At 37.3% G+C, this 23,784-nt stretch overlaps 1 protein-coding gene across 2 annotated transcripts; it reads right to left on the bottom strand.

The window, feature by feature from the left end:
* Positions 1-1,138: 1,138 nt before the first annotated feature.
* Positions 1,139-22,240, bottom strand: KGD4 (alpha-ketoglutarate dehydrogenase subunit 4). 2 transcript variants are annotated; one of them, XM_074208148.1, is made up of 4 exons: positions 22,142-22,240; positions 5,861-5,924; positions 3,771-3,958; positions 1,139-3,680 (listed from the first exon to the last, which is right to left on the bottom strand). In XM_074208148.1, exons 1-4 carry the CDS (start codon positions 22,178-22,180, stop codon positions 3,663-3,665), a joined length of 309 nt encoding a protein of 102 aa, XP_074064249.1. In that variant the 5' UTR covers positions 22,181-22,240; the 3' UTR covers positions 1,139-3,662. The 2 variants fall into 2 exon arrangements, with proteins under 2 accessions (XP_074064249.1, XP_074064247.1); XM_074208146.1 differs by lacking the exon at positions 1,139-3,680 and having other exon boundaries at positions 3,741-3,958.
* Positions 22,241-23,784: the final 1,544 nt, after the last annotated feature.

Here is a 23,784-nt window from a genome sequence, read left to right on the forward strand (position 1 = left end):
GTATTAAGAAAGCAAAATAAAGGGGCAAAAAGAGGAATGAGATACTAAGGAAAGATACGAAAGAGAATGGTGTTGAGAAAATAAGGGGTGGGAATGGAGCTGAGGAGTTAGAAATGATTTGCTGAGGCTCAGACCAATATGAGAATTTGAAATCAGGATAAATCCAGCATTCACATACTAAGCCTTACTTCTTGTACAGGTATTCCCTCCAGCCTCATTCTTAATGGATAAAATAAATACAAGTTCACGTTAAAACCTAGACTTAGGGGGCAGCTAGGTGGCCCAGTGGATAGAGCACCAGCCCTGGAGTTAGGAGTACCTGAGTTCAAATGCAACCTCAGACAATAATTACCTAGCTGTGTGGCCTTGGGCAAGCCACTTAACCCCATTGCCTTGCAAAAAAAAAAAAACTAAAAGAAAAAAAACCCTAGACTCAGGGATGGTGATGAAACCAGTGGTGAGACACATGGGTGTTTTCTGCTTGTCCTTGACTTGCAAAATGTGTCCTAATCATTTCTGAAAAGGAAATGTAATTAGGAAAATCTCAGGTAGCTGTAGCTATTGTTGGTCCTCACCCACCATATTGTAAGCAGGGTTAAGGCAATAGAGCTGGGAGAAGGATGAGTACTGTGCCCATTAACACTTGGGACTTCAAGAAGTTTTGTTTTTAAACAAGGCTTTGTAGAAGTCTTGGAAGACTGCATGATATAGTGGGAAAAGTGTGGGACAAGGAACCAGAAGACCCAAGAGCATCCCCCTTTCAAAATCAAGAGTTCTAGAGAAAGGTTCCCAGAATGTTGGATGACTCCTCTATAAGGATTTAAAAGGAGTTATGGACAGGACCAGCTTATGATAAGCAGCCATGCATGAGTTACCATTTGCATTGCTGGGGGGAAAAAAACCAAGTTAATGAGATCAGATCTATCTCCTGGATTAATATATATATAATATATATATATATTATATATATATTTATTATATATATATTATATATATATATATATATATATATATATATATATATATATATATATATATATATATAATACTGAGACCAGATTTGAACCCAGGTACTCCTGACTCCAAGGCCGGTGCTTTATCCACTACACCACCTAGCCACCCCTGGACGATAATATTTAAATTTATACAGTGCCTTATGGTTTACAAAGTGCTTACAAACATCATCTCTTAATTCTTACAACAACCCTCTAACACATATTTATCCCATGCTTTATTATTTCCACAGCCCTTTCCACACATCTTTGTAAGGTAAGAAGTACAAATGTGATCATTCTCTTTTATAGATGAGGTTCTGAAGAACTAATTGATTTGTCCCATGGTCATTAAGCTATTAAGTGTTAGAGCAGGAACATGAGCTTCATTGTCCTAACTCCAAATCCAGGGTGGTGGTACTTTCCTGCACGTTGTGATGCTGCTTCTTATGAGGCAGACCTACTTTAAAGATGAATGTAAACTGTGATTTGCCTTAACATACAGCAGATCAAAGATTGACTTTACTGGTCCACAAGGCTAACAAGCATTCGAAGACTGTGAAAGAATAGAACAATGTGAAAGGAGGGAATTTCATCTCACTAGGAAAAAATTCCCAAAATTAAAAACTTGAGGTGGCGTCTTAGCACCTCGATTTGTGTACTCCACCCCAAGCACTCACTGCACTGGTACTGCTGCTCAAAAGCCTTCACTGCAGTTTCTACCCAATCCTGTCCCATTTCCAAAGCACTTCAGACTCTAAATTATCTACCACTTTTCAAAATTCCAGTTTTGTTAGTGCTAGGTATTAGAAAGCAAGCATGCTGGCTGATTCATGTCATGTGAATCATTCATCCCTCAGACATATAATTTGAAAAGAGGATATCTGTTAACCAAAATGAATCTCAGGCAAGGAAATAATTGAATTTAACATATAGGCAGGCAAGCCCTCCTTAGACAGAGTCTGTCCCTACATCAAGTTTCCCTAAATTATTTGTTTTTTTCACAACTTCACTTTCTAAACATTAAGAGTTATTTTGTTGTTTTGCAAAATGAACACAGGGCAATCATCTGTACTTAAGGAATCTAGTTTAAGTTGGACATTACTCTATATGGTTTCTCCTACTGTTACAGAGCTTTATTCCAAATATAATTCAGTACAGAAAAGTAAAAATAGAGGCAATTCTTTACCTTTTTCTTGTGCCCTGGACCATATATTTTACATCAAAATGATTAAAAGATGACAGAAGCTTTCCTTGAAAGTCAGTTCCCGGGGCTGCTAGGTGGCGCAATGGATAGAGCACCAGCCCTGGAGTCAGGAGTCCCTAAGTTCAAAGGCAGCCTCAAACAATAATTACCTAGCTGTGTGGCCTTGGGCAAGCCACTTAACCCCACTGCCTTGCAAAAACTTAAAAAAGAAAAAGTCAGTTCCCGACAGTGTAACATTTAGTATATAGAAAAGAGAGTAGAAGAGAGTAGTGAAGTGTTTTCGCAGTATCAGGTAAATCCCAAATTGTTGTGCAGTCATATTCAGTCATATCTGACTCTTCATGATCCCATTTGGGATTTTCTTAGTAAAGATAGAGTAGTGTATCATTTCCATCTCAAGATAAATTGAGATGCCCAAGGACACACAGCTTATTAAGTGTCTGAGGTCAGATTTGAAGTCAAGAGGATGAGTCTTCCTGACTCTAGATCTGGCAGCACTATATCATATACCCTGTACCACTTAGCTACCCAAAACCAAACTGCTTTCAGCAGTAAATACACTAATAATTCAAAATGTTTACCAGTACAAAACAATTTTACACTTTTGGTTTATCAAGGGTGGAATATTAGAATGGAATTTTTTTTATCTTATGGGCTTAGATCCCAACAATGAGATATGTCATAATTTGATCTTAAAAGGATAAAAAAAATCCTTATTATGACCAATTATAAAATTTTGTTAAAATAGAAATGTTTTAATAATGCTTTAAGACACTCACCAATATGTGACAGGGACAAGTGGGAAAATAAATATTTAATTCTATTTGTGCTCACAATACATGATCAAAAGGTACAACAAACTCAAAGGGCAGGAACTTTCTTCTCTTAAGCCATATACAAAATACCTTTTAAAACACCTCCCTCTACTTCCATTTCATTTTTTGTCCACCATTTTATGGTTTTTGACAAACAAAAGTTTGATAATGGCAATAAAATACATTTTCATTACTGTCCCATTGTCAGTAGCACAGTGATCTATCCTGCCTGAATTTTATCCTTCAGAACAGGATAACACAGATTCTCATCTAATCTCAAAAGCTTTGGTATCCTCCCTCCTTAGACAATAATTCTACCTGACCAATACTTTCCATTACTAAAGAGAAAAACAAGGAAAAATTATGGGAACTCTTATTGGAAATTAAACCTGAACAATATTAGAGATACCTGAAAAATCAAAAGCAAGCTCATATGCTATCTAAATTATAAAAAATCCTACACTTATAGACAAACTGAATTAGAAACAAATTAGGAGATATAAGATACATTTCTACCCTTCAATTTTTTACAGAATCTTATATTAAATTGGTTACATGTACAATTTAACATTTATCATTTTTGAAGGCCTTTATTGTGAAGATAACCACTCTTTATTTGACATTCATAAATATTAGGCTTGTCAGTGATTACTCTGGACCTCCACGCTGAAAGAGAAAAAATAAAATAAAATATTATATAATGTTTCAAAGGATGTTACCATACTTTTATGAAATAACAAAAAGGAAACAACATACTTGAATAAATTCAATCTCTTCTGAAGACATGAGTTTCCTCCTGTATTTCTGAGGTAATGTTTTTACTATTTCAGCAGTATCTGGTGGACCACGATTCATTAGCAAATCTGATGATTTACCACCCACAGAATGCTGCGATATTGCAGAAGAGTGAGATGGAAGCACGGATGATTTTAAAGATTCTGGTACTGAAATTAAGAATTTTAAAATCAAGAGAAATTGTCTAGGAACTTTATATTTTGAGTACTACACAAACAATACATTCTTGCAGTTACAATGCAGTTGTAGATATAATATTGCACAGAACATAACAACATAATACACAGTTTGGGCAAATCTAATAAACTATTCTCCTATTATGCCCCCCCCCTTTGTTTTCATCATTTAGATTCTTAACCTCAGAATCTTCCTCAACTTTTCATCCTCTCTCATCTCTAAATCTACAATGTGTCTCAAGTCTATCTCCATGTCTTTCCCTTCCCTTGGCTCCTTAGCTCTCACACAGTCTTGTGTCTTTCTCTGAATCCTCAGCACTGACTGGGGGGGGGGGGGCACAGCACACTGTAGGTGCCTCATAAATGCTCTCTGACTGACTGGACCATCATAAAAGCTTCCAATTAGGTCTGTCTCACATCTCATCCTCTATGGGACTGCCAAGCCATCTTCCTGAAGTGTGTCAGCTCTTGTATGGAGGGGGCCTAGAGTCTGTCTCTCCTATCTTGGATAAAAGACAAAATCTTCTGTCTGGTATAGCCTTTCACAATCTGGCACCAGCTCACCTTCCCAGGATGATTATTTCTTACTTCCTTTTTCTATACACTATGTTATAGACAAACTTGTTTGCACTTGTATATAAAATTACCTTGTATTTGATTTGTATACATTTTATATTTACTTAAACGTATACATGGTGTTGCCCAGATAGGCCATAAGATTCTTGATAAGAGGAATTGTTTCATTTGTTTTTGTATCCTCAGGGCCTAGACACATAGTAGGCATAAGATGTACCTAAAAAAATAAGTGCTTGTTGACTGATTGCTAGCTACTGTAACCCTAGTACCTCAAGTAGGGAACTCCCTTGGGTACTGACTACACTATTTAATGGAGTTCTCAGCTGAAGAAATCATAGATTCTTTGTGAACAGATACATTAATTACTTTTTTATAAAATTATTTGCAATAAATAAATAATGGAGTTATTAGAAATCAATTCTTGTGCATAATTTATCATACTATATTAATCACAAATAACTCTACATCACTTATCAAACATCCTTAACATGTTAGAATACTGCATGAAGGTATGAAGGATATCTAACTAAAAATAAATCTAGTAAATAAAGAGGAAGAAAAACAGTAAAAAGGGATAGAGAAACTCCTAAAGCCTTCTTTCATTTAAAGACAGTTATTAACCAAGGTGGTTTCCATGGCTCAGAAATCTGGAGAAAATAATTAGAGGCCATCATGCCCCATATCTGTTGGTAGGGATAAAGTTGGGAGAAGCATCTGGAATCTTCCCCACTAAAAGCCACAATGGAAGGAAAAACAAGAGAAGAGAAGAAAGGGAAAGTGGGGAAGAAATCTGGATTCATAAGAAAAATATATTTTATGTCATTATCTGGAAGAAAATTATATTCTGGGTTCCTTCTCCCTTGCCCCCATAATCCTGACATAAAAACTCATCATCAATGAAAAGGAAGAAACATTCTACTATATCATCATTTTGACCTTCCAGCTATTTTAACACTTAACTAATGAAAGTCATATAAGCATTTATTATCATCAGTTTTAAGAGTAATTAAAAAATTTAAAATATATATAATCGAAAAATTGGTCCTAGATTTCCCTAGCATAGAGTAACTGATCTGAACTCAAGTCCTCCTGACTCCAGGGCCAATGCCCTATCCACTGAGCCACCTAGCTGCCCCTGGTGTAATTGATTAATAGTTGTTAAATTGAATTCACTCTATTCCACTAATACCTCTAAAGTACCATGGCTAGCTTTAAAAAAAAAAAAGGCTACCTGTTTTATGAAGATAGACAAACTATGATAAGAATGAGTGTATTTATTTGAGGGAAGAAGGTACTTACCATTCAGTTTGGGGTAGCCTTTTCTGTCAGGGAACCTTATTAGTGGGGTATGTGGCTTGACTACCTAAAAAAAAAGAAAAATAATGTAAGAAAGAAAAGAAAGATATATATTACTTATAAACACAGATGGTCAATATAAAAGTGCACTATCATTAAGAAATTACCTGGCAAATCTTATAAAAGATTTGTTGCCTTCCCCACAATATACATTTTATTGTTTCTAATCACTGAATTCACACAAGTAAATCAAATGGCCTAGAAAGCTCCCTTTTAAATTCTCTCATTCCTCTACACTGCCCTTCCCAAATTCCTAGAACAGAATTAATACAATAGTGTGGATATATTTCCCTTTGCAAGATCCCTTATGTTGCCATGATCACAGGATATGATTTATATTCTCAACAAGCAGCATACTTGAAGTAAATATCAACATTTTAGAAATTTCAGTAATATCTCATTTAACATACTTCTATAAATACATATATATATATATATATATACTTATGTAATATTTAATACCTTTAAAAAGCATTTTCACATACATCATTTCTATTTCATTTGAACCTTGTAAAATCCTGGTTAAATTGAATTCAATTATTTATATACAAATATTTTTTTCAGGAGAAAAATATGTCAGAGGGGCTAAATGGGTTATCCAGATTCACTAAGGTAATAAAGAGAATCATGATTAATACTCAAGTCTCTTGAAATTCTTTTTTGATTTTTTTCCCACTATACCAGACTATATACTTAGTTTAGTACAGAGGAAAAGTATACAAAAAATAAAACTGGTAAAAGAAAAAATAAACTTCTTTAGAGAACATAATCTCCATTGAGCATAATGCTAGTTTAAAATAATTAAAACAATAATTAGACTTATGCAATAAAATTCATTCTTTTTTTGCAAGGTAAATGAGGTTAAGTGGCTTGCCCAAGGCCACACAGTTAGGTAATTAAGTGTCTGAGTTCGAATTTGAACTCAGGTACTCCTGACTCCAGGGCCAGTGCTCTATCCACTGTATCACCTACCTGCCCCTAAGCAACAAAATTTTAATAAAAAGTTCTATTTTTTTAAAATGTTTTAACAGTGAGCTTTAAACACTAAAGACATTATCTCGGAATCCTTTTCGACATAGTGCCCTCCACAATAGCAATAAAAATGGTTAAGAAAAACCTCCCCAACTGGCAAATTTGCAGTATTCCTCATCAATAATTTATTAAAATGTATTACACCTATCAAAAATCAATATTGGTCACTGCTTTTGAGCTGGTTGTGTTTCCTGTTAATATAGTTTAATCTTTGCATATTGTTTTGAGTCTCCTGTATCAGTTCATCAGTTCTCCTATCAATAATTTCTTATAGAACTACATTATTTCATTATATTCAAACCAGTTTGTTCAGTCATCATCTAAAAAGGATGAGTAGCTACTTTATTTTCCTACTACTATGAAAAATGTCTTTCAAGAATATTTTGGCATGTATGAAACTCACTGAATTCTTGAACTGTAAGTCCAGTAATGGGTTCAATGGATCAAAGAACATGAAAAATTTTATATTTCCCAGATAATGCCAAATTGATTTCCTGAATGTGCTTTGACTTTTCAGAGATCTGTCATCAGTTTATGTATATGCTTGTCTTCCTACATTCCACTCTGATACTGACTCTCTTAATCTTTTGTCATTTTTTCCAGTTTGACAGATGATTCCTCAGAACTATTTGAATCTGCATTTCTGTTGTTTGGAAACATTTTTACTTATGATTGCTGATAGTTTCCATCTCTTCTTTTGAAAATTTTCTTCAAATCTTTAAACCACTAACAAATGTACTGGGGAATGATGACTATCATTTATTTATTTGAATTAATTCCTCTATAGAGATGTCAGATAAAATTTTTTTCTACTATATTAACTTAGTTTTAAACTGTAATGTCATTCTGGTCCAGTCATTTTGGAGAAACGATGCCCAAAAAGCTATAAATTTTACACACCTTTTGACCCAGTAATACCATTGACTAGGTCTGTATCCCAAAGAGATTTTTTTTTTAAAGGAAAAAGAACTGATTTGTACAAAAATATTTATAGAAGCTCTTTTTGTGTGGCAATGGATTGGAAATTGAAGGGATGCCATCAGTTGGAGAATGGCTGAACAAGCTTTGGTATATAAATGTAATAGAATACTATTATGCTATTAGAAATGATGGGGGGTGCTTTCAGAAAAATACAGAAGATTTCTATAACATGATGGTAAAGTGAAGTGTACAGAACCAGAACACTGCATAGAAATAGTAATACTGTATGATGATCAACTGTGAAAGATTATGCTACTGTGATCAATACAATGATTCAAGTTAATTCCAAAGGACTCATGATGAAAAATGCTCCAAAGACAGAACAATGAACTCTGAGTACAGGATAAAGCATACTTTTTTAAACTTTATTTTTTCTTATTTTTTAACAACATAGTACATATGGAAATGTTTGTCATGATTTCATATGTATAACTGTTATGATATTGCTTGCCTTCTCTATAAGTGGGGGAAGGGTTAGGAGGATGAGGGGAAGTTGGAACTCAAAATTTCTAAAAATAAATGTTAACAATAAAGTAATTACAAAATCCGGGGTAAAATGTAATGTTATCTATATTTTATTGTATTATTTAAATATTTCCCAATAATATTTTAATCTGGTTGGGTCCACTTAGAAGTATTGCAGAATATCTATCATTCCTAAGATTCTTATTTCAAGTTTGTAGAAGGGACTAAAAATCTTCAAATTTTAGTATATATATAATATATATAACGTGTGCATACACACATGCATATATATGTGCATGTGTATTCACAATGCATGAATGTCCACACAAATGTGTTGTGTTTACACATGCATGTACATGTGTGCACATATGTGCACACACACACATAATTTTCTCCTAACAATGGGAAAACATTTAAATTACACCAACTTCTCATGCCTCCCAGTCTGTTCATTCACATAATCCTTAAGGAGACTAGATCTTCCTATACTCTTGGTATATAAAATAGTCAGTTCAAGAAAAATGGGGGGGGGGGCAACAAAATAGCCACTAATCATGTGTCCCTAAATATCTAATTATGCTTTAAGGATTTATGATTTCATCAGTCTAAGTTTTCTCCACCAACCCAAACCACAATCTTTTACATCTTGTGAAATACTCTGAGAACTGCAGTGGCCACAAAAAAGACATAAAAAATCCTACAATAAACACTTACTATCTAATTTCCTTGAGATTGGTCCCTCTATGACTCAACAAAGCTGGGTTCACAGGCAACAATCAGTTCAAAGTAGGATTCCACACAAAAGGCTTTGGCCTCTACATTAGAACATGAGCTTTTCTTCTGCTGTCAGTCTTTGGGAGCCCTGAGTCATCATGTTAAGTTCTTGAGGACAAGGAACTATTTCCTTTTTATCTTTGTGTTCTCAGTCCCTGGGATACTGTTTGGGATATTCTAGGTGCTTAATAAATAGATGGAAATAATTAATTTTGGAAGAGCTGTAGGAAAAAAGCATAGCTCTACATTGGTGGTGGAATTGTAAACTGGTCTAACTATTCTAGAAAACAATTTGAAATTAAGCCAGAAAAGTAACTCAACTGTTCAAACCCACTGACAAAGCAACATCAACCATTGGATTAAGTTAAAGACACAAGGAAAGGTCCTGAATATATCAAAATATTCATTAATTAGCATTAATACTAAACTGGAAGCAAGTTAGATGTCTATTGACTGGAAAATACTGAACAAATTGTGACATATTACTGTTGCTATAACAACTTAAAAATATAAAGAATTTATAGTAACTTTAAAAGATTTAAATGAATTGATACAGCAAAGTATGTAATAATCACAATAAGGGCAGCTAGGTAGCTAATTGGATAGAGCGCTGGCCCTTGAGTCAGGAGGACTTGAGTTCAAATTTGGCCTCAGACAATTATCTATGTGACCATGGGCAAGTCACTTAACCCCATTGCCTTAAATAAATAAAATTAAAAATAAAATAAAATAAAATCACAATATTAAAAAAAAGACATTAAGACTTGGATCAATGTGTTTACCAATCATGATCTAAAAAACTATTGAAGTATAATTCTCTCTATTCTTTGTAGAAAAGTGGTAGATTACATGTAGGAAAAGAATAAAGCATGTTAGAAGATATAACCAATGTGTTGATTTGTTTTGTTTAAATATATTACCATGAGAGTTCTATTGCTACTAAGAAAGTGACACTTTTTTAAAGAAAACTTAAGGTATAATACAAATACCAAAGGACTGTTAAGGGGCAAATGTCCTTTTTTAAAAAAAGAATAGGAGGAGGGTAGATAAGTCTAGAAATTATAGGGCTAGTGAGCCTGACTTCAGTTCCTGGCAAAATTTTAGAACATATCATTAAAAGGAAGATTTATGAGCTTTTAAGGTCACAGATAATAGAGCTGGAGACTTTAGGAATTATCAAGCTCAATCCTTCATTTTATAGCTGAGGAAAGTGAGGCTCAAAGAGTTCAGACAACTAAGGTTAAAAACAGAGGTGGTAGAATAAAATATGAACCCATGATCTAATTCTAAAACCTAGAACATTCCACAATATACAACACTATTTCATGTCAATTATGCCAAATGGAATGTTCCAAGAATATGTATCATTGACCTTCTGCTACTAAACATTTTTATCAATGGTTTGGATCAAAGTCTGCGTGGTTCACTTCAGGGCTGTGTATTTACAAAATGCTTTAGTAAATTAAGCTGAGCTATGGCAAATCTCTCACTAAAATGGCAAGTCAAAATATATTGTCTAAGGCGCAGTGGATAAAGCACCCGCCTTGGAGTCAGGAGTACCTGGGTTCAAATCCGGTCTCAGACACTTAATAATTACCTAGCTGTGTGGCCTTGGGCAAGTCACTTAACCCCATTTGCCTTGCCAAAAAACCTAAAAAAAAAAAATTTTTAAAGTGAGGTTGGACAGCCCTGGTATAGTTAATAAATTAAAAGCTCAAGCTATGTGAGAGATTCAGGATCCAAAAAGATCTTTTAAAATAATGAACTAATAATATAAAACATTTTATTTGTTTTGTTTTAGTTGTTCTAGTTATGTCTCTTTGTTACCTCAAGTGGAACTTCCTTGGCAAAAATATTAGAATGATTTGTCATTTCCTTCTCCAGTTCATTTTGCAGATGATTAAACTGAGGCAGAGTTAAGTGACTTGCCCAGGGTCACACACCTAGTTTCTAGGGGTCAGATCTGAACCAATGGCGTTCTAAACTTCAAGCCTGGGGCTCTATTATTTGTACCATCTGGCTGCCTAAAAATACAGGTTTTTTTTTAAATTAATTCACAAGGATGGAAGAGATGCAGCTAGAAAAAAATTATTGTGATCCAGATTGCAAGCTCAAAATGGGTCAGCAGTGTGAAAGCATTAGCATTTAGAATCTCAGGACAAAGGGGGGCGGGGGAAGAGCACCATTGAGGCATTATAGAAAATGCATAAAGAAGTTATAAAGGCAAAAAACAGGTCAGTTTTGAAGGTTACTTTTGTCAAATTTATTACAGACAGAACTAAAAAACAAAGCCCTACATAAGAGATTAATTTTGATGTACAACCCTCTTTCTACTATGTATATGCAGATGCACATTTTATTTGGTGTTTTAGGTCCAGAATGTTAAAAAAAAATCCCCAATACAATAGAATGCTATCTTAAGTGATATTAAAACAGGTATGTTTTCCATAAGGAGAGAGGTGATAGTTCTGTCCTTCTCTCTCCTGGGGAAACAACTGGAATTTATTTTGAACATATTTTTAGGAAAAAAGCATTAATAAGCTCTAACATATTCCAGGGAAGCAATCATACCCTATGGGACTCAAAAGAACCGGTTATATTTAATCAAGAAAAACCATGAAAATTAAAAGTCAAGATGCACAAAAATATTTATAGCAGTTCTTTTTATGGTGGCAAAAAATTTGAAACTAAAGGAATGCCTATCATGTGGGGAATGGCTGGCTGAACAAGTTATAGTATATGAATGTTATGGAAAACTACTGTGCTTAAGAAGCAATGAGTAGGTTGAGGTACCACCTCACATCTATAGGATTGGCTAAAATGATCATTGTTGAAGAGGCTGTGGGAAAACTGGGACACTAATGCATTGTTTGTTTTGTTTGTTTTTTTAGATTTTTCAAAGCAATGGGGTTAAGCTGCTTACCCAAGGCCACAGGCTAGGTAATTACTAAGTGTCTGAGGTCACATTTGAACCCAGGTACTCCTGACTACCCCTTGGATCAGTTCTTAACTCCATTAACAATGTATTAGTGTGGGAGCGGCTAGGTGGTGCTGTAGATAGAGCACCAGCCCTGGAGTCAGGAGTACCTGAGTTCAACCCTTAATAGCTGTGTGGCCTTGGGCAAGTCACTTAATCCCATTGCCATGCAAAAACTTAAAAAAAAAGGACTGATCCAACCATTCTAGAGAACAATTTGGAACTATGACCACAGAGCAACCAAACTGTGTATCCTTTAATCCAGCAATACCACTTCTAGATCTATATCCAGAAGAGATTATAGAAAAGGGAAAAAACCCCACATGTGCAAGAATCATTATAGCAGCTCTTTTTACAGTGGCAAAGAATTGGAAAAAGAGGGGATACTTATGAATTGGAATGACTGAACAAATTATGGTATGTGAATGAGATGGAGGTTAAAAAATATAGTTTTATTCAGCCTATTTTTTAGCTGAAGAAACAGATCTAGAGATGTTACATGACTTGCTTATGATCTCAAAGTTAGTAAGTGTAGAAAGAGGAATTCAATTTCAAACCTTAAAGAGCTCAAGTCCAATAGTCTTTCCACTATGTTATATTGCCACTGAAGTCCCTTCAAGCCTGAAATTTTGTCATTCTGTGAGGTCTCCACAATTTTCTCTCTTCAGTTACACTAACCAGTAGAACTTTACAATAATTTTCCTAAAATTAAAAAGCCATATGGTACAAGTTTCCATAAGTTTCTTCCCTTCTACCTTGAAATTTCTCTATACTATTGTCCAACCTTTCCTCAATCATTCTTATCTTTGAGGATGAAGTATCCCTCCTTTTTCCTAAGATATTATCTTCCATTTATCAGCTTCACTGGTGCTCTTGATCTCAATCTCTTAGCACTTTGTTCCAACAATTCTCTTTTCACTTGTGGAAAAACAAGCAGGTTTGGGGTTGTGAATGGTCCAACCACACTGGAAAACTGAAGGAAATTATGAAAGAAAAAGTCATTATATTGTTTTTGTTCCTTGAACCAGAAATTCCACAATTAAGCATATACCCCAAAGACAGAAGGTGATAAATACACACAGGTACAAATATATATGCATGTATCTATGTAGATAGACATACAGACCTAACAGGTTGAGATAAGATAGATATACACAAAATATCATAGTGGAGTTTTCTGTGGTAGCAAAAACACTGCTAACAAAATAAATGTTCATACATTCTGGGGAATGACCTAAATATGACATATAGACATAATGAAATATTATCACCCCAAGAAAGAATAGTTATTAAGAATTCTGAGAAACATAAAGACAATTTGTATGAAATTATACAGAACAAAGTTAAGAACCATGAAAGTTAAGAACCAGAAAAGTTTACATAATGATAGAAATCATTTAAAGAAAAACAACTCGATGACAAATATATTCTTCTCCCAAAGTACTTACTTGATAAATCAAGTCATTGTGGGATGGCTTTACTTAACTATTTTTGTTTACTACAAAGGAGGGTTCTACAAGGAAGAAGTTTTCTGTAGAAAGATGTTTATGGTATCAAAAACAAACTTAATCATCCCTTCTTTGCTGATTTCTTCCCCTTTGTGTATAAAATACTCTTAAGACTTATCCTAAATACTCTTAAGACTTATCCTAACTTTAAAAAGTTTTCCCCCCACTCTTCTACCTCTTTTCAAGTTACTATCAACATCTCTCTTTTTTACTTTTTTTTCCTTTTACATGATTTCAAAAAGAAATCTATACCCATTGCTTCCACTTCCTCACTACCCATTTACTCCCTGGATCCTCTTGAAATAAGGTTTCTGCTTATACATACCCCCAACATATACCAATCAGTTATTCACCTAGACCATTTTGCCATCATCTACCTTAAAACTGTCTTAGCCCTCTGGATGGGACATGCTCTAATCACTGGAGAACTTAGTTCACTTAGTTTTGAATTGCATTGGGCTAGGCATTCTTGATTGGTGAACCTTGACCCACTATATCTTGCTGGATCTAGAAAAGCTTATACTTCCATTTTTCCTATGACCTCTGCCTTTCACCCATCCAATCTCCATCTGCCCCATCACCCTAGCTTTCACCTGTTCTCTGTAAAAACATTTATCATTTCTTCTGGAAAGGGCATATGAGTGCCTTGATTAATGAATCATTAACTCATCAATGGAAAACTCAAATTAAAACTACTTCTCTTACCTTCTGTAATTAGTATTTTAATCTTAACTTTTCTCCAAAGCTGATTTGGTCCCATGTTCTCACCCCTTCCAACTAATTTCTCTAACTTCCTTATTCCTATGAAAGATCACAATTCTCAATGACTAAGACTCAAACTCTATCCAAGTCACCACAGATTGACTTCTCCACTTTTCTTCATCATTAACATTTAAGTCATCAATTTCTATTATTTCATTTATTGAAATCTCATCTTTTCATTCCTACTACTTTCACCCAAATTTCAGTTCTATGTAATTTATACTTTGCCGAGCATAATTACAACTCCCAGTTTTAATTTCTCTTCAGTTGATTATTTCTACTACACAATAAGAATCACAGGCCCCTCTTATTTTATAGATGAAAAAACTGGGACATAAGTGTTTAAGTGACCCCCAGATACTAACTAAAGAGCAATTATTTGAACCCATCTTTACATATTAAATGCAGTGTTCTCCATCATATTATTTCCTTGTCTACTGCCATCTGGTCTTTTTTCCTTTTTTTGAGGCAATCGGAGTTAAGTGATTTGTCCAGGTTCATATAAGAGTCTGAGGTCAGATTTCAACTCAAGTGCTGTGGCTGCCCCACAATGGGTCTTTTTTTTCTTTTTCCTTTTTTCAGTTTTTGCAACAAGGTAATGAGTTTAAGTGACTTACCCAAGGTCATACAGCTAAGTAAGTATGAAGTCTATGAGGACAGATCTATCCATTGAGCCATCTATCTGTCCCACCCTGGGTCTTTTTTCTAAGGTAGCCTCTGATCACATCAATCACTGTGCAAAAAACGTTTGACAGCATTAAAAAAAACAAAACAAATCCAAACCCTAGCATAATAGCCCTTTATCAACTATGCCCAGTTTCTCTTTTCAGCTTACCCTAACTCCATTATTCTCAATATACACCTATAGCCAACAAAACTAATTCTCAGGTCTCTAATTGTATGCAATTTTCATTCCCTGTAATGTCCTTTTCTCCATTTTCTTATGGCAACATTTCACCAAGTCTTTAAGTCTTAGCTCACAGGTGAAACTCTCCATAAAATGTTCCATGCAAGCTTTTTCACAGCACTTAATTTAACATTCTTATACAGTACATACCAGATACCTTATACTATAGTTATTTGTATACAACATACTTTGTCTACTAAACTTTAAGGAAAAAGATCTTTTTCATTTACAGTGTCTAGCAGAATGCCTTTCACAAAACAGTTATTCAACAACTGGGCTAAACTTCATTAGGTCCTAGTTTCATCCCCTAAAAATTTCAGAAAATGCCTCTATTATCTACCTTAGAGGTAGGCATGCTATCAGTGATTATCTTTCTTATTAGAGCAAGAACCAAGAATTAGTCCTTAAAATTAAGAAAAATATTACAGTTTATTTTGAGATACATCTGCTACAGGGGAAATGCACTTTATATCAAAACTAAAGGCCAAAGAGTACAAGAGTGGATGAAAAGAATACAGAAGGGGTGGAGCCAAGATGGCGACATGAAGGGATCCAGTCTTAGGAACTCTCTGATAAAAACTCATAAACTAAGGACTCTAACTAAACTTTCGAGAGACAGAACCCACAAAGGGACCCAGTGAGGCAGTTCTCCTACTCAAGGTAACCTGGAAAAGAGCAGAAAGGCTCTGCTCCCCGGGGTGGGAGGGGTGGCCCGCCAGAGCCAAAGAACTTCAGCCTCCAGGAGGCAGCCCCAGGGCACTGGGAGCCGAGGCTCACAGCAGCGGGGAGTCTCCTAAGCTGCACCCCTGGGAGCACTGGCACAAAGTGGGGGAACAGCAGGGGACCTCTGCCAGAGCAAGCACCAGCACATGGAGCCCAGCCCTCAGGGCATACAGCAAGCAGCTTGGTCTTTCAGCAGCCCAGAAGCAGGTGGAGCTGGTAAACAGGAGCCTCCAGGGCATGAAGCCCATTGAGGTGAGGGAGGGGAGTGAAGAGAAACTGCAGAGCTCTTTCCTCTGCCCCTGGAACAGGACTCTGGGCCTCTGACCACATTCAGATCCTGATCCCAGTCTAGGCCCCACCATAGAACAACAGCCCCCCCCCCCCCCACACACACACCTCAGCCCTCAGCCCTGTGGCAGAGGGGGGCGCTTATGGTCATTCACAGACCAGGAGGGAGGAAAGAACCTCACACACTGAGACCCTTGTGGGAGTGTCCCAAAAGCTCAGGAAGCACCTCAAAAGACAGGCTTAGGCTGGGAAAATGAACAAGCAAAGAAACAAGAGGAAGACCACTGAGAAATATTTTGCAAATGAGCCCAAGAAGGATCAAAATACTCAGTCTGAAAATGAGGAAGGACAAGCTCCTGCATCTAAAGACTCCAAGAAAAACAGAAATTGGGCTCAGGCTATGATAGAGCTCAAAAAAGACTTTGAAAATCAAATGAGGGAGTTGGAAGAAAAACTGGGAAAAGAAAGGAGAGAGATGCAGGAAAAACATGAAAATGAAGTCAGAAGTTTACTCAAGGAAATCCAAAAAAATGCTGAAGAAAATAGCATGCTAAAAACCAGCTTAGGTCACATGGATAAAACAGTTCAAAAAGTTATTGAGAAGAATGCTTTAAAAAGCAGAATTGGCCAGATGGAAAAAGAGATAAGAAAACTCTCTGAGGAGAACAAATCCTTCAGACAAAGAATAGAATTCAGAGAGACTGATGATGAATTTACCAGAAATCAGGAATCAATACTTCAAAACCAAAAAAATGAAAAATTAGAAGAAAATGTGAAATATCTCACTGAAAAAACAACTGATATGGAAAACAGACTTAGGAAAGATAATTAAAAAATTATTGGAATACTTGAAAGTCATGATCAGGGAAAGAGCCTTGACATCATTTTCAAAGAATTACTACAGGAAAATTGCCCTGATATTCTAGAAGCAGAGGGCAAAATAGAAATGGAGAGAATCCACCGATCCCCCCCGAGACAGAGATCCCAAAAACCAACCCCCAGGAATATTATAGCCAAGTTCCAGAACTCCCAAGTCAAAGAGAAAATATTACAAGCAGCCAGAAGGACACAGTTCAAATATCGTGGAGCTGCAGTCAGGATCACACAGGACTTAGCAGCAACTACATTGGAAGCTCTTAGGGCTTGGAATACAATATACGGGAAGGCAAAAGAGCTTAGAATGCAATCGAGAATCAACTGCCAGCAAGGCTGAATGTCTTCTTCCAGGGAAAAAGATGTACTTTCAATGAACCAGGGGAATTTCAAATGTTCCTGTTGGAATGGCCAGAGCTGAACAGAAGGTTTGATCTTCAGATACAGGACCCAGGTAAAGCACAGAGATTGGAGGAGGGGGGGAATATGAGGGACTTAATGATGATGAACTGCATGTACAGAAAAATGATACTGATAATATTCATACGAACCATCTCAGTTAATAGAGCAGGTAGAGGGAGCTTTTATAGTTGAAGCACAGGAGAAAGCTGAATTCGAAGATAAAATATGGTGTAAAAATGGAGTCAATAGGAAAAAAGGGAAATGGAATGGGAGAAAGAAAAAGGAGAGGGGGAATAGTCCAAGATATTTCACATAATAAGATTTGTTTTTTATTACAATAAGCTATTGCAATGATATGGAAGGGGGGAGGCAAGGCGGAATGAGGGAACCTTTGCTCTCATCAGAGATGGCTAGGAGAGGAAACAGCATATATACTCAATGGGGTATAGACATCTGGAGTAAGAAGGAGGGGGGAGCAGGGGGAAGGGGTGGGGATGTGAATAAAGGAGGAGAGGATGGACCATGGGGGGAGAGTGGTCAGATATAACACATTTTCTTTTTTACTTCTTGCAAGGGGCTGGGATTGTAAGACCTGCCCAGGACCATAGGGCCAGGTGGATTCTGGGCCTAAGGGTTGGTATGGGGGCTCAGGGCTTCTTGGCCCCAGGACCAGGGATCTGTCTGCTGCGCCACTCAGCGACCCTACAGCAGAGTCAGAGTGAAAGGAGAGAGAAAATATAGTACATGCTAGTGGAGAAATAAGAAAGGAGGGAGTTGCAATCAGCAATGGCAACGTTGGAAAAATATGGAAGTAACTTTTGTGATGGACTTATCATAAAGAATGTGATCCACTTACGACAGAGTTGTTCTTGTTGGAACAAAGACCAAAGCACATTTTTTGGTTATTATTATTTGGGGGAGGGTGCAGGGCAAGTGGGGCTGGGTGGCCTGCCTGGGGCCACATAGCAAGGTGATCTTTGGGTGTCTGGGGCCAGATTTGGACCCAGGTGCTCCTGGCTCAAGGGCCAATGCTCTGTCTGCCACCCAGCCACCCCTACTATTATTACTATTTTATTTTATTTTGGGTCTTTTTTTTTTCTTCTTCTTTTTGGTTTTTGCAGGGCAGTGGGGATCTGGCGGCTTCCATGTCACATGGCTGGGTGATTATTGGGTTTACGAGGCTGGATATGGACTCCGGTGCTCGTGGCTCCAGGGCTGGTGCTTCGTCCATTGTGCCACCTGGCCATACCTATAATTATTACTATTATTTTTTTTATTTTAATTTTTTTCTCTCCCCTTTACTTTTTTCGCCCAAGCAAGTCTATCTATATTCATGGGGGGAGGGGTATTTTGTTTACTTGTAAACAAGAATATTTTATTAATGTAAAAAACATTTGTACAAAATGAGAATAAAAAATAAATTTAAAAAAAAAAGAAAAGAATACAGAAATAGGATGACAAATTTCAGCAACTGACAGGTAAATAGAAGAAAATACTAGTTACTAAATGAAACTCAAAACACAGGAAAGTGCACTATTCCTGCTTCCAGAAATGTCTGTCCTTTTAGATAGCTGAAGTAGTTGAAATTCTCATCATTTTTCAAGGCTCAGCTCAAGCACCATTTTTTCCTGATACACCTCCCCTTTTTCCACATGTTCATAGTACTTTCTTCTCCCTTTATACACTTTTCATGGTCTTCTCAGTATTATCTCTGAATGTATGTTTTCCCTTAGTAGAATATAATCTATTTGAATATTACCAATGAATCAGTCAGCATTTATTAAACCACGCATTGCATAGAAGTAAATATACACTAAAATAAATCAAAGTAATTTCAAGGAGAAAGTAGGGAACTAAGAAAGGAAGACCAAAGAAGATGGTACTTAAGCTGAAGTTTTAATGGAGCTAGAGATTTTAAAAGGCAGAATCAGGAGGGAATGGATCCTGAGTCTTAGGGGTGGGGAGAAATAGTCTGTGCAATGCTACTGAAGTGGAGACCAAACTTCATAAATGGAGACCAAAGGTCCTGTGCTACAAATAGTAATTAGGCCATACTTTTTGGCAAGAAAATAGTGTGTGTGAAGAGGAATATTGTCTAAGTCTAGAAAGTAGACTAGAGCCAGATTGTAAGGTTTTTAAATGCAAAATAGAAAAGTTTGTATTTTATCTATGAATCTAGGGATTGAGTGGAGCTTTGGTAATTAATTTCAGTAATTTATAGAGGCTGAATTAGAGAGAAAAGAAAACTTGAAGCGGGGAGATCAGTTAAGAATTAGTTCCGCATAAGATTGGGGGGAAAATTGTAAAACTCAAATATCTTTAATAAAAATTAATTAAAAAAAAGAATTAGTTCTGTATAATCTGGGTGAGAGGGCAGAACCAATTGTAGTCATTAGTAATGACAGAACCAGGGACCTGAAGGGGGCAGATTCAAGAGCTGTTATAGAGGTAAACTGATGAGACTTAACAATGGAGTGTTCTAAGGGATGAGGATAATTCTAAGCGACTGAAAGGATGGTATCATCTGATCAGATAGGAAAGTTCAGAAGAGGGAGTAAATTTAGGAGAAAAAATAAGATCTTTTAGATTTACCAAGTCTGAAATGCCTATGGGAAATCCAATAGGCAATGTTGAAGGGGAAGTTAGGGATCTAATACAGAAGCTTGGGAGACCAGGGTTACATATAGTTTGGAAAATTATCTACAAAGATGATTTTAATAATAGCTTTAAGATATGAAAAGTGAATTACATATGGGATCTCATTTGATCTTATGATGTAGATGCTATTATTCCTATTCTAAAAGAAACTGGCCTGCCTAGATTCACACAATTAATGACTGAGACAAGATTAGAACTTGGGTTTTCCTGACTTCAAGTTCTACATGGAATTGAGTGCACCACCTAGGTCCCTAATTATCTTTAATAATCTATGACAGAAGGGGTGGCTAGGTGGCATAGTGAATGAAGCACTGGCCCTGGAGTCTGGAGTACCTGGGTTCAAATCCGGTCTCAGACACTTAATAATTACCTAGCTGTGTAACCTTGGGCAAGTCACTTAACCCCGTTTGCCTTGCAAAAATCTAAAAAAAATAATAACAATCTATGATAGAGATAATTATTATGTCAAATAAATATGACAGCTAAATGATACAGGTGATAACATAACTGAACTCGAAGGACGTGAGACAGATCATCCAGAAAAAAAAGGAAAGAAAGAAGGGTTCAAAAGGAGGGTTTTCAGGCACTTTCAGTTGGGTGGGTGGGGAATTAAAGATAGTTAGCAAGGAAAATTGAGCTCGGTACCAAACAGATGGTAAGAGAAACCAAGAAAAAGGCAGTTAGTGTTAAAAACCAATAGGACACACATTAGAGTATACAAACTACTAATCTCATAATACTATCCCATTCTACAAAAGAAAATGAGGCTGAGGCAAAATACACAATCAATATTCTAATAAAAGAGGGGGTTTTAAAAGGATTCTAAGTCAGTTCTCTAAATTTAGCATCTTCTTTCTCGTAGATATCAAACTACCTTGAGGTCAGTAACTGATCTCTTCAGCAGGCCACAAAGCTCTGCCATACAGACTAGGCAACGCTGAATTGGAAACTTTAGGGAACTTCAATATTTTTACACATCAATAATAATAGTAATAGCTAATAGTGGGGGTGGCTAGGTGGCGCAGTGGATGGAGCACCGACCCTGGAGTCAGGAGGACCTGAGTTCAAATCCGACCTCAGACACTTAATAATTACCTAGCTGTGTGGCCTTGGGCAAGCCACTTAACCCCACTGGCTTAAAAATAAAAACCATAATAACTGCTGACATTTACACAACTCCTTGGAGGCCTCTCCGCTCTGCAGGTGGATCTTTCTAAATCCGGCCCGAGACACCTGTGGCCCCTCTAGCGCAGCGATGCCGGAAGGCAGTCTTCCCCCCCACCCCCGTGGGGCGTCCCCGGCTGGCTTAGTGTGACCACCCAGCTTCGAGCTCTGCCCTTCTGGGTACCATGCCCGTCCCACCGCAGCAGCGCCCAGCGGGGCATTCCCGGAGTCCTTGACCCTACCGGCCCCGCCCTTCGGAGCTTCCCCGCCTCCCCTCCCTTCCTATTGGCCCTGATGGGCCGGCACCTGCACGGTGATTGGCTGTGCCGGGCAGCGTGGCTGAAGGAGCCCGCCTCCCCTGCCGACACCCGGAGGGAGACGCGGCTCCGAGGCGCGGGAGGGAAAAGTAGGGGAAAGAGGAGCCGGCGGGTCGAGTCGGGGCGCGTGGGGAGCTGAACAGCAACCGGCTCCTCGCCCCCGCCGGGGCCTCGGAGGGGCACGCGCCCGCCCGCCCAGACCCCCCGCAAGGGCAGCCGGGCGGGCGCAGGGTCCAAGTCCACCTCCACACGCTCCCCGCCTGGCCTCCTTTACCCTTCAGGAGGTGGGCCCGGCGCCGCCGCCAGCCCCTTTCCCTCCCCACAGGCGGCGGCCATTGACCGAAGTCTGTCCAGCCCCTCCGGAGACCAAGAGCAGCGAGCCGACCCGTTTACCTGTACGACCCGGGTGGCCGCCGCCATCTTGCTGCCCATGGTGACCCGCGGAGACGTACTGCTTCCGGGGCAGGCCGAAGGGACTGGGAGGCCGCGCCTGGAGAGGCTTCCTATAGCGTCACTAAGCTTAAGGGGCGTGGCGGCTACGCCCCGCCCACCCCAAACTCGGCCCGCTTAGCTCCGCCCACTTCGGATCCAGGTGACTCTCCCCCAGCGCCCAAGTCTCTGTGCTCTGTTTGTTTTACCCTTACGTTAGCATTATGATCTGTCCCTTTCAAAGTACATTTTCCAAGAGAAAAGACCCAAATGTACAAAAATTTACAAGCTTTCTGTAATGGCAAAAAAATGGAAACTAAGGGGATCCTCAAATTAAAAAATGACTTTATATACAAGGTTGATTTTTATTTTTAAAAAAATACTATTTTTTATACGGGGTGACTTTTTTGGAGGGGAGGAAGAAGGACACATGGGATACTGTGTTAAACTATTGTCTTAAAAGAAACAATATCAAAACTTAAGATTATGGTACATAATTATTTTTAAAGAAAAATTTATATTTTTTAAAAATTACAAATAAAAATATTTTTTAACATTCCTTTTTAGAATATTGAGTTCCAAATTCTCTCCTCCATTCTTGAGATGGTAAGCAATTAGATACCTGCAGTCATGCAAAATACTTCTATATTAACCTTGTTGTAAAAGTATGTTTCTATTTGGATTCAGACTCCATCACTTCTTTCTCTGGAGGTGGATGACATTTTTCTTCATAAATCATTTGTATTACTGAAAAGAGAGCAGTCATTCCTGCTTGATTATATACTATTGCTATTACTGTGGACATTATTCTCCTGGTTCTTCTCACTTCAATTTGCATCAGTTTATGTATTTTTCAGATTTTTCTAAAAGCAAAATATTTGTCATTTCTTATGACACAATAAGATTCCATCACAATCCATCACAATACCACAACCTATTTGGCCATCCCCTCAATTACCAATTCTTTGCCACTACCAAAAAAAAACCCCAAACTTATAGAATGGTGTACAACCTAACAGCAACATGGGGTTGATGATGAATCTTGATGGACTTGCTCATTTCTTCAGTGCAAGAATCATGGACAATTTTGGACTGTGCAATGGAGAATATCATCTGTATCCAGAGAAAGAGTTGTGGAGTTTGAACAAAGACCAAAGAGTATTACCTTTAATCTTTTAAAAAAGGTATATTATATGGGGCAGCTAGGTGGCACAGTGGATAGAGCACCAGCCCTGGAGTCAGGAGTACCTGGGTTAAAATCCAGTCTCAGACACTTAATAATAACCTAGCTGTGTGGTCTTGGGCAAGCTACTTAACCCCATTTGCCTTGCAAAAATCTTTAAAAAAAAAGGTATATTATGTAATTTTGCTATCTCTTATATTTTATTTTCCTTAAGGATATGATTTCTCTCTCAGCACATTTAATTTTGTAAAGACTATCAAATTGCCTTCTTCGGAGGTGGGAGGAGGGAATTGAGACCGGAGGGGGATTTAAAATAAAAAAGCTATTATAAATATTTAGTTGCTATTATAAATATTTCATTACCATTATAGGTCCTTTTCTTTTTTTAAAATCTCTTTAGGATATGGACCAAAAAATGGTATTG

The sequence above is a fragment of the Macrotis lagotis genome, chromosome X (genome assembly GCF_037893015.1).
Source record: "Macrotis lagotis isolate mMagLag1 chromosome X, bilby.v1.9.chrom.fasta, whole genome shotgun sequence".
Lineage (NCBI taxonomy): Eukaryota > Metazoa > Chordata > Mammalia > Peramelemorphia > Peramelidae > Macrotis > Macrotis lagotis.

What these genes read in the sequence shown, in the direction of transcription:
- KGD4 (XM_074208146.1), bottom strand. Translation starts at nt 22,180, where the DNA reads ATGGGCAGCAAGATGGCGGCGGCCACCCGGGTCGTACAG. An exon ending in CGGCCACCCGGGTCGTACAG is followed by an intron (nt 5,925 to 22,141) that starts GTAAACGGGTCG and finishes CTTTTTTTTTAG; the next exon opens with GTAGTCAAGCCACATACCCC. An exon ending in AGGCTACCCCAAACTGAATG is followed by an intron (nt 3,959 to 5,860) that starts GTAAGTACCTTC and finishes TCTTAATTTCAG; the next exon opens with TACCAGAATCTTTAAAATCA.